The sequence below is a fragment of the Scardinius erythrophthalmus genome, assembly GCF_964197995.2.
Source record: "Scardinius erythrophthalmus genome assembly, chromosome: 3".
Lineage (NCBI taxonomy): Eukaryota > Metazoa > Chordata > Actinopteri > Cypriniformes > Leuciscidae > Scardinius > Scardinius erythrophthalmus.
This window is the reverse complement of record NC_138223.1, coordinates 15,398,920-15,411,179: the sequence shown is the minus strand read 5'-3', so window position 1 is coordinate 15,411,179 and position 12,260 is coordinate 15,398,920. Positions and strand designations below refer to the sequence as shown.

Here is a 12,260-nt window from a genome sequence, read left to right as displayed (position 1 = left end):
TTCTTGTACATCTATAAATATTGTAGTGAATTGGAATAGTGAAGTGGCAGAGTGGACAGAACTGGAGACTTACCCACTATTACCAGTGAGGTGGAATCTTTTTTTATTCTGTCAAGGAGTCTGAATCCGGGGAAAGACAATGGGATGCCCTGAAGTGCTCCAAGATACACTGTATTGATTTTGCCACATCCAATAAACTGTGCCGGGAAAAAGTCCAAGGATTTTCAAATGAACTCTGAAACAATGGACTAAAACAAAATAAGGTTCCTTCAGGAAACTAAAGCATTTACAGTCCAAAATATGCATATTATGGCCATACATTCATAACAATATATATTATGTTTTTAACAATATGTATTTTTTTCCATAAACATAAGATGTGAAAACATTAACATGCAAACCTTACATTCTTGTGTTTTTTTCCTAATTATAATCTGTAACTATAGGTGTATATTAAAACAGTAGTGCAGATATTATTTTACTTCAAAACAATAGTTGTCACTTCAAACAATTTCCAATCACCAATGATTTCCAAACTAGCCATTTTAGCCATTATTCAGTCAAGTGTTAGGTACAAAGTCAAGAGTAGATATGGACTTTAATATACTGCAAATTACTAAATTCTAAATACCTTTTAATTTCTGTAAAAACATGAGTGATAGATATCATTCATTTCTGAAAAAAAACAGGTTGCAAGAGAATCATAAAGATACTGTAGTTATGAGGATTTATTTCTCCTCTAAATCTCTAGAGTATTTTTGACCACTTGAGAAACACTGCTCACAAATGTATAGGGATTCATAAAATAAGCCACAGTTTTGATCTAATATTCATAATGTCTGTGTGTGGAATTTACTCACACACAGATTTACTCTGTCTGTCTTTCTCAAGAAAGGATGTGGAAATTGATCATTACTGTAAGGGGTTTTACAGTCAAAGACCCAGAACCAGATATGATGAATGAAGACCCGGAGTCAGAATTATAATAAATTCAAGAAAAGATTTACTGAAGATAGTTTGCAGTTTCATCAGCAGAAGTCAGCCTCAATACTCACATGGAGTTCGTAGGCCGCCCCCCTTACAGTTACAAAAATCACAGCAGTTATACCCTTCACCAAGGTCTACGCTATGTCCTTGCTTCAGGTTAAATGATTCTCATTGGCTAAGAAATAGATAAACATAGTAATTTTCCACACATATATAGATAGACTGAAGCATATCTCCAATGATTATGCAGCTGACACTCGGACCCTGAAGTTAGGCATGTCGTGACCTTCCAGGTCTCAGATTTGGGTTGCTGCGCACCAGCCTGTCCCGAACAACAACTCAGTCAATCTCCAATAATGCCAGTGGTTCCTTAACCTGTAACCAAAAAGACTAACACACTCACCGACACACAGCTTATCCAAGGTTGGATTTGGCCAGGCTCTAATTATAAACAGGAGAGTCGTCTTAAAACATCAAGATAATGCGTTATATCTCTCAAGGAAAGGACACTTTAGTATAACGCAGTATAGTAAAGCTTTAACAAAGAAATAGAGTGCAACTGGAAGAAAACAAAATTAGAGTTTTTTCGCATTTCATGGAAAGAGAGCACGATTGCGTACAGAGGTAGCAGCGTAAAAGCTGCTAGATCTGCTTATTTTTCAGCCCTATTAGAAGAAAATAAACAAAATCCTAGGTATTTATTTGAAACAGTGGCTAAATTAACGAAAAATAAAGCTTCAACCCCAGACATTTCCAAGCAGCACAGCAGTAATTACTTTATGAACTTCTTTACTTACAAGATTGATAATATCAGGGAGAAAATTATAACTATGCAACCGTCTACTACAGTATCGCATCAGGCAGTGCATTGTAGTCTCCCTGAGGAAAAATTAGATTTATTCATTGCTATAGGAGAGGAAGAATTTTCTAAACTTGTTAAATCATCTAAATCGTCAACATGTATGTTAGACCCTATACCAACTAAGCTATTGAAAGAGATGCTTCCAGAGGTCATAGATCCTCTTCTTAATATCATTAACTCATCTTTGTCATTAGAATACGTACCAAAAACCTTTAAGCTGGCTATGATTAAATCGCTTGTTAAAAAAACGCAACTTGATCCTACAGAATTAGTCAATTACAGGCCGATCTCGAATCTACCTTTTCTGTCAAAGATACTAGAAAAGGCAGTATCCTCACAACTATGTTCCTTTTTAGAAAGAATTGGTATCTGCGAGGATTTTCAGTCCGGATTTAGACCGTACTAGTACTGAGACAGCTCTCATTAGAGTCACAAATGATTTGCTCTTATCATCCAATCTTGGTTGTATCTCTCTATTAGTGTTATTCGATCTTAGTGCTGCATTTGATACCATTGACCACAACATTCTTTTAAATAGACTCGAAAATTATGTTGGCATTAGTGGAATTGCATTAGCATGGTTTAAATCATACTTATCTGACCGTTATCAGTTTGTAGCAGTAAATGAAGAGATGTCTTATCGATCAAATGTTCAGTATGGCGTACCACAAGGCTCAGTACTAGGACCGTTGCTGTAATTCTGAAAAAAACAGAAATTCTAATTATTGGACAAAAAACGTCCTCACGTACTAACCTAGAATACTGTCTAACACTTGATGGCTGCTCTGTCAAGTCTTCGTCGTCAGTTAGGAACTTGGGTGTGCTCTTTGATACCAATCTTTCATTTGAAAGTCACGTGTCTAGGATCTGTAAAACCGCATTCTTCCATCTTAAAAATATATCTAAATTACGTCATATGCTCTCATTGAAAAATGCGGAACAATTAGTTCATGCATTCTTGACATCAAGGCTAGATTATTGTAATGCTCTACTGGGTGGTTGCCCTGCACGCTTAATAAACAAACTACAGCTGGTCCAAAACGCAGCAGCTCGAGTTCTTACCAGAACCAGGAAGTATGACCATATTAGTCCGGTTCTGTCAACACTGCATTGGCTCCCTATTAAACATCGTATACATTTTAAAATATTGCTGATTACTTACAAAGCACTAAATGGTTTAGCTCCCCAGTACTTGAGCGAGCTCTTAACGCATTAAAGTCCGTCACGTCTATTGCGATCTCAAAATTCCGGCCAGTTGATAATACCTAGAATATCAAAATCGACTGCTGCCGGTAGATCCTTTTCCTATTTAGCACCAAAACTCTGGAGTTTCTGGAAAACTCTAGACTAAAAACACATCTCTTTGACCTAACATACACATAACACATTATAGACTTCTATAATTCAATGTTAGGTTGCATAGATTAGGTCAGCCGGAACCGGGAACACTTCCCATAAATCCTGATGTTCTTGTTACATCATAAGAAGGATGGCGTCTACGCTAATATTAGTCTTTCTGTTTATCCCGAGGTTTACCACAGTCAGTCGGATCCAGGCCGTATCTGGATCTGATGAAGGACCTGCGGCTGGACACGACGACAACACAGTCCTGAAGTGTCAACTAGTCTCACCCCTGTCAAGGCCTCCTTTCCTTCCCTTTACCTCTGTACAGATAAAATGTTGTCGGGATAATTCCGGTTCACGTGGCTACGTGGAAGCGATAAAAAATTATGTATTATACATTTTTCAAGGCTTGTACCTTGTATTCTATTTCATGGTTTGCGTTCTCGAGCCATCAGGCACTGTTTTGTGCAAATGAGCAGCCGGATCGCATTAAGGGTTTTCTGTTAGAACAGTGTCGTGTTAGCGGCCCCTAAGTTAATAACTAATGATCGTTGCGACGGAAGTGAATCAATCAAAACTAACTTTAGCTGGACAATAACTTTAATTTAGAGCTGCTGTAAAGCCAAAGCAATCTCTTTTACTTTAATTTCCTATTATCTCTCTAAAGCTGCTTTGAAACAATCTATATTGTTAAAAGCGCTATATAAATGAAGGTGACTTGACTTGACTTGACTTGACTTGACCATTGCTGTCCCAGTACCCTAGAGAAACAGATGAATGTTTTGACACGTTGAAAACATTTCTTAACAAAACAAAACATCTTTCCATATTTCATTTCTGGAAGCTGGGCTAAATGAGCAAGCACTGTTACGGCATTCAGATATCAAATACAGACATTAGAGAATACATGAAAATAACCTTTCAGTAATCACACTGGTAACTTCTATAACAAAGTAAAATCTCCAGAGAAGTCATTCAACTCATTTGATATTTAGAAGGAAACATATTGATTAATACCTTGATTATAATCACTCATTACATATACATTGAAGCAGCAGTGCATTCCAGAATCCACACCCTCCAATAATTTCCAATGAGCAGAAGTTAATAACTGACACAAAGGGACTAAGTGCGCAGGGACCAGTTCTATTAGATTTTTCCTTCTTTTGTGGGTGTGATGCTAATGGCTGAGTGCTGTGGGATATCCTGTGTTTCGCCCACACACACATACTGAGGTTTCCATTTGCTTCTCCCCACAGAAATGCATCCAAACATCAAAGAACATGCTGTATTTATTATTTACCAACTGTACTTTCTGGTAAACTTAAGCCAAAACCACTGTCACTTACTGTTTTCACTTTTTGGTATTTTCTTTTTTTTTTTATGACAGTGGTGGTTAATACTATAACTATATTGTAATACAATATACTAACTATATTGTAATACAAAAACTAGATTGGGACTGCTATTTAATAGCCTTCCCTTATAACACTTACTTATTCATCAGTGTTAGTGATATTTATACAATTAATAAAAACTTTTTTTCCAATAATACATGATTTTTTAAATTGCCCATGCAATCATTAAATCTCATTTTAATTTGATCATTTGTTTTATTTAATAGCAATAATAGGTATACAATACATGGGTAAGAGGTGCAGAGACCCTCATGCATTGCTGACCTCGCCTTAGGGCACAATAATGTGAGTTAGGACCGTTTCAATGATGCACTCTGTTGGTCAAAACATGTAGTTCACAAATGGGCAACAAACTGCTGTATGGTGGAGGGCTTTTCGTGGTTTGCTGACTTAAGCCAATAATAACTGACTGTAGAACAGCAGAGCCATACGCCACAGCAGTCTGAGGACAGCAGCGCCAGGCCAGCAGTCTCAGACCGGAGTTGGGGTAGAACTTATAGCATTATTAAGGGTAGGTTTAGTGCTGGAGTGGGGTTGGGCATTTTTTAAGGTAGAGATTATTGTTGTTGTGAGGGGTAGGGTTAGTGGTTGGGGCGGGATACGTGATTGTCAGCACCACACTGAGGCTCCCGGCCTGGCACTGCTGTCCCCAGACTGCTGTGATGTGTGGTTCTGCAGTTCTGGTATCATCGACGGAAAAAGAAATTCCTAAGATTATCGGAACATTCTGCAGCTGAATGTTAGGGTCATCTGTTCACCAACTAAATGTTTAATTCATTATAGTGTTGTGCAAAGTATCCAATTATCATATTTAGGAAAAAAGTAAGGATACCCAAATGGATATTGACTCAAGTAAAAGCATTAAAGTCATTGATATTAAAATTTAAGGAATAAAGTATCAAAAGTACAGGTAGATTTTATAAATGATGTCAGCTGATTTGATAAATTTCAGGTTCGATGGTGCAGAACATAAATTAATCTTGGGGTTAATGTTCATTAGTTTTGTTCATGTTTAAATCATGTTTTTTTTCTTACAGTTTTACATTCTCTAAACTGTAAGTGCAATTGCCACATCTGTTTGCTGGAACATCAGAACTACTGCATGAAGCGCAAGAATTAGCGGCAGGAGAGAAACTTCCAGAGGAGTGTGAGGCCTTCGACTTCACTGCCAATGACGGGGAGTGCAGGAAGAGACGCCGCAAGGTACCTGAGAAGACAGGGTAACACTCTGATAAAGATAAAGATAAAGAAGAGAGGATGTGTGCACCAGAAAAAAAGAAAGTTGATGGAGGGAGGAAGTGAGCTTAGAGAACCTGGAGAATAGAAAAGGACGGAGAGAAAACGGAAGGAATGGAAGACCACAGAGCCAACGCCACGTTTTGTGGAGGTCAAACCTCTGCATATTAAAGTTCTTCCAGCAGATCTTCCTTCTCAAAGCCAATAGAGGGAGAGCTACTAATGCTTACAAGTGTCTCCGGACACTTGCTCTACCATCCGCTCGCTTCAATCCCCAGCTGCCAGTGACACAAGCACCCGTGCATCCTCAGAAAACACCTCCAGCACCTGAGGATGTGTTATCCCTTCCGTGTTCTTCGCATCGAGTGGATCCTTCAAAACTCCTCCATGTCCCGATGAAGTTGTTTCCCTCCGACGCTCTTCATCCCAGATGGTTCCATTGGCGGTTCCTCCACGCCCCACTCCAGCACCTGATAAACTGTTTTCCATCCGGTGCTCTTCATCCCAAGTGAGTCCTCCCAAACCACAGATGCTTCCATTGGCGGTTCCTCCGCGTCCCACTTCAGCACCTGACGAACTGTTTTCCATCCGATGCTCTTCATCCCAAGAGCGTCATCCCCAAACGGCTTCCTCCGAGCCCTACTCCTGCACCTGATGAAATCGTTGCTCTGCGACGTCCTCCCAGCTGGAAGCCTCAGCCGTTCACTTCTTCCCAGTTTGAGCCACCTCCACAACTCATGCTGGTTGACATAGAGGATGAGGAGAACGAGTATGTGGAGTACACAAGGAAGACTATCCAGGCCAGTGACTTACCCAAGTCTGAACGCCCTCAAACGGCGAAAGCATTTGAAATGAAATGAAATGAAATGAAACCGAGAAAGATGGTTGCTTGGTTGTGGAAGGACAGCGAGGTGCAGGAGCAAGTGTGGGGAAGCAAAGTGGTGGAGGTCCAGGGATTTGAGGAAGAGGAAGGTGACCCCAGTGAAATGGGAGACTCCAAGGCCATACAAGGCCATTCGGATGATGCCTCTGAGATTGATAAGCTCATGATGAAGCTTTCCTGACGGTCCCAAGAATGAGACCCAGCACAATGGGAACGTCCAGAAAAAGTGCAAAAGAAAAGTGTCACTTGTTCTGTTCACTTGGGCACAGGAGAAAGACAAGAAAAAGGAGGAGAAGAAAATAATTAAGGAAAAGGAGCAAAGAGAAAAAGAGTTATTGCTTGAACGCTACATGAACGATCTGAAACTGATGCACTTGTGGACTCGCAACTACAACTCCTCAATGCAGATCATCATCCCTCCTCACCGAACCTGTGTAAATAAAAAAATGTGCAAACTAATAGTTGAAAGATCCATGACTCTTCCTGACTATTAAAACATAAAACATGTGTAATATAAAGTGAATCAATTTGAACTAATTAAATAACTGTTTACCTAGAACAGCAGCAGAAAGTGAATCATTCAATGCAGTGCATAACAGTGAAATACACAGATCAATATATTTTCTCTGATGTGGATCCTTCCAACCCATCACCTCAATGCTTATCATTGTTCTCGTCTATTGTTGTTTTTGGAAACAATTGCATGTGTATATTTTTACTTATAATGTCTCATTCAGAGTCAAAGACTGCACACTGTGATCATATAAATCCATATGTGAAAGTAAATACATTTTATTTGTCTATAAATTTGTTAATGAGAACTAGTGAAAAAAAAAAACGTTCTTTTTTCACACGAAAAAAGGAGTTGGCAGCCTTAATGAGTGAGTTGAATCCTTCATTAATTTAATTAACTAAGCAATTATTGTATTTCAATACATCAAGATGGTTCGTATAATTTGTTCATGGGTAAAAAAGATTATGCTTTAATATTTGTTTCGCATGACACGGACCCCTAACTGAATCATTTACTCATGTGATTCGTTCAAATAGATTATTTGAGGAATAAAACACTGTTTTGCTAGACGCAACGGTTGCTGTTTGTTCTTTTTTTCTTTGACGGAGCAAAAACAAACAGAATGTGTCTATGAAAGTTTAATAATTTGTAGTATTAAATCAATGCCAGATTTGTGCTGCAGATGTAGGGAAAAATGGCACTATTGCTTGTAACTCATATTTATTTTTATTCATTTTGATGACATTACTTCCCCGCTAATGGTGTCATATCAGTGCCAGGAGAGAGCGCTAAACACTCTTCAGATCACCGCATAACTTAGTGGAAAATTAACAAAAATTAACATTGTCTGTAAAGAAATGAGGCGTGAACATATTAGACCCAAAAGAGAACTGTTAATGTACCTTCTACGTCTCTTTACTCCATCCAGCTGTTCATTTCCTTTCTGTTCATGGCTTATTACAATTTCTCCTCTTATTCTTTCCACTATGCCCTCCCATATAGCTACCCATCTCTTCTCCCACTAATTTTCCCCATTCTACTCTTCCTATGGCCTTCCCTTTACTTAAACTATCTCTTCCTCTCCCCCCATCGTTTTCTACCTGTTCCACTCTTCCTATACGGACTATACAGTGTGAAGAGTGTTGTGTTATGGTTAGGGTAGGTTACGATCTAGGGCGCCCTCTGCTGCTCACCAACCAACCATAAAGGCGATGCCCTATTTCCAGCTTCACAAAGTCACCTGGGGGTCCCGAATGCCAGGCCTCCTAGTAGCCTACTAATCTAAACTAAAGTAAATGGTCCCACTTTTTACCCCAGGGTGTGCATGTAAAGCCAGGTACTTCACCGGACCTCTGCAATTCTCTCTCGTGCTCTGCGTGCAAGTGTTGGGTTGGCCATACAAAAAAAATGAAACGAAATGAAAATGTTCCTTTCACATGTAGAAATAAAATCTCAAGTCAGTAATATGTCAACATCTATCTTATATAAAAGATTTTAAATAATTACTTCATTAAATGCACCAATCACCATTGTATAAGCTGTATTATATCTGTAAATTGAACTCAAAATAGGTTTAAAACAGAATGTCATTAAAGACTTTGTTTTGTCCACAGAATTATAAGACAAGGTTTACTAAATTCATATTTGAGAAACGAAGGCGTCAACATGTGATATTATTGTTTCATTTAATTTTATTTAATATTACGAAACAAAAATGTAAAAATTGCTTGGACTTGGGCTAATCTATGTGTTTTAATAAAGCACACTTAAGTTTACTGAAAAAAATACTTGGCACTGAAAGAGAAAAACAATGTTGTAGAAGAAATTGTATTATTTCTTATTTTATTATAAGCATTATCAAATTATTATTTATTTAATAAATTGTGTGTTTAGAGATTAGCAAAAAAAGTGTGTTTAATTTAGTGTGTTTAAAAGCACACTAAAATAATCCTGACATGGAGTGCTGGATGTAATCTTGGACCACTCAACCACTGCACTAGATGTATAAAGAAAGTTAAATAAATTTACAATCAATTAGTTTAGATTTTGATACAGTGCACTTGCAAAACTATTGCATTGCTATCTAACTATGCGAAACCACTGCACGTTAGTATTGTTCTGTTTGAACAGAAAAAAATATTTTGTGCACATAAGTTGGTGAATAATTTCAGTGCTTATTAAGAGACAGCTTATTTCAATAATTTACAAAAAGTATCAAATCAAAATGGCCAGATACGGCCCTTACTGTACATATCTGTTGTGATAATGGTTGTTTAGCATGTTTAGAGCTTGTCTGCCAAAAAGGGAAGATTTTAAACGTGTTTAAAAGTTTATTGACTCGTTATATCTTCGTATGGTAATGCATTATTACATCTTTCTCAGTATAGCTCTAAAATAAAAAGAGAGATAACATTAATATTTAACTTGCTTGGTGGTAAAGACATACAAAATGTCACATTTCAGTCTGGAAGCCCTGCAGTCGTTCACAACCGGTCAGTCAAACAACATTTTGCTGGCCTCCACAAAACCTCAGCATTTTAAAGTGATTTTCTTTTGACTTATTTGCTCCAAAATAAAACAGTTTTAGAGAAACTCCATGGTCTGTAGTCATAAATCAGCTCATATCAACCCATAAATCACCTCAGGTTAGACGTCGGGTCACATGAGCATTCTGTTTGGCTCATCTGCACAGCCTCCTCTCTCACCCTGCAGTCAAACCTTTCAGCTCGTTCTTGTTCTTTAGTAGAGGAAGTCTTCTCCAGTGGCTGAGGGTTCTTCGGGTTTCTTAGTCTGTATTTTAGGCAGATGTATTTTACTGGAGGCTACTACAAGAATGTTAGCTCCATGTGTTACAGCGCTGGCAACGCACAACCAGAAGGAGAAGCCAAGATTCTCCTCAAGGATCACAAGGGTAAAAAGGCTCTCACGGTAGTTAGCCACATGTTTCGTGAGCTGATGGCACTGAATTGCTGCAAGGAAACACGCAAAGCCCATCGCACTGAACAGAGCTGAGAGAAGAGATTGAAAAAGATTGGGATTAGAAACTGAAAAAAGTAGTGATTCACAATTTTTTATGGTTGATATTGTTGATTTAGGGTTAATTATCCATGAGGTGAAAAACATTGTATCTTAGATTTTGTGTTATGTTGACTTACCTGCAATGAAATTCCAGAGGTAGATGCCAAAAGGTCCTTTGATAGATTGATAAGGAACTTTTCGGGCATTATATATACAGAAAGCTAAACTGAGCACTGCAAAGCCAATAGCAATAAAAAGGAAGAAGATAATGATCATGTGAAGACCACTGTTGATTTTTTTGATGAGCTTTGGGAAAACTGCAGAATTTGTGAGAAAGAGAGAGAAAGATCAGATTCACAAAATTGGACTTGTACTTGAAAAAGCATCTGTACAGTTACTGCGTATATAAATCTATAAAGATCTATCTATCTATCTATCTATCTATCTATCTATCTATCTATCTATCTATCTATCTATCTTTCTATCTATCTATCTATCTATCTATCTATCTATCTATCTATCTATCTATCGTTCAAAGATTGCATTTATTCAATCAAAAGTAAAAGTGTAATATGTAATGTAAAATATCTGTAATATTGTGAAATATTATTAAAATTTTAAATAATTTTATTGTAATTTTTTAATGTAATTTATTTCTTTGATGGCAAAGCTGATTTTTTTTTTAGCAGCCATTACTTAAGTCTCGCATGATACTTCAGAAATCATTCTTATATGCTGATTTCCTAATATCAATGTTGAAAACAGTTGTGTGGCTTAATATTTTTATGGAAACTGTGATACATTTTTATAAAAAAAAGTTTATATATATATATATATATATATATATATATATATATATATATATATATATTCCATTATAAAATGTAAATATAAATTATATTTACATTTTTACACATACACAAGTTTTCAAGATTCTTAGAGTTCAAACAGCATTTATTTGAAATAGAAATAGTTTGTATAAATGTCTTTCTCTATTTTTTTAAATCAATTTAAAAATGTAATACTTAAATAATTTGTAGTAAAAGTAGGCCTATTAATTAAAAAAGACAAAAATATCAACAAAACAGCAACTAAAGATTAAACGAAATTCAAAGGCCTGTTCTAATAATAAGTTATAGCCTACATTAAATAAATGTGATTCATTATAATATGTGTACAGAGCTTGAATGTTTAATCAGAGGGGAATCTTATCTAATCAGTCAACACGTTAGTGCTCTTACTGTATATTTTGGAGCGGCGGATTCCGAGCCCGCATCTCCGTGTTTTCCCGCCCTGAAAGAGGCCGTAGTAAATGTGTCCCGTGAACTGTTCGAGTTCTAGACTAGACGCGTTCACCAGATCTACTCCTGTCTGACACAATGTGGTTCCGGTGACCCAGCGCTCGGTGGACAGTGCCACGACCAGAAGTACCACAGAACCGATGCTGAGTATAGAAGCGAAGGAGAACACTATCTGTTTCCAGAGAGTTGGCATTTCACTAACCCCATTCCTCCAATTTAAAATCAAGACGCAAAGTAACACGACTCAGCGAGGCGTCCACCTCTCTTCGCTACTGCGCGAGCCAACTCTGCTGTAACGTACGGAGTTTAAAACCTTGCGCAATTAGCCTACCGATTAGCAACATGTTTACGATAAGTTTGCAACACTAAAAACTAAAACACAACGATACTAAACTGAAGTAACGCGCGATAGACTGCGATAGGGAAAGAGCAGGAAACCAGATATAAAGCGGTCAGATGGATCTCCTTTACCACCTAACGAAACCTTATACAGTTTACTTGCCTTCGCTTGGTTCGGTTGCTAGAGCGCGCGCGTGCCCGCGCATACACACAGAGTGTGGGAATTATTACGGGTTATAATTTTTAAGTTCATCTAGCTAGCACAAACGAACTGTCAAGTCTTGAAGTCAGACACGTAAATCAACCTGCTGTAACATGGATTTTTATTGGATGTCCTTTGCTATAACAATTAATCAAA

At 37.6% G+C, this 12,260-nt stretch overlaps 1 protein-coding gene across 1 annotated transcript; it reads right to left on the bottom strand.

Moving 5' to 3' along the window:
- Positions 1 to 9,983: 9,983 nt before the first annotated feature.
- clrn2 (clarin 2) lies at positions 9,984 to 11,756 on the bottom strand (the record flags this gene model as incomplete). The annotated part of the gene is made up of 3 exons (XM_081360298.1): positions 9,984 to 10,252; positions 10,400 to 10,579; positions 11,504 to 11,756. 3 exons carry the CDS (start codon positions 11,754 to 11,756, stop codon positions 9,984 to 9,986), a joined length of 702 nt encoding a protein of 233 aa, XP_081216424.1.
- Between the last annotated feature and the right edge of the window lie 504 nt (positions 11,757 to 12,260).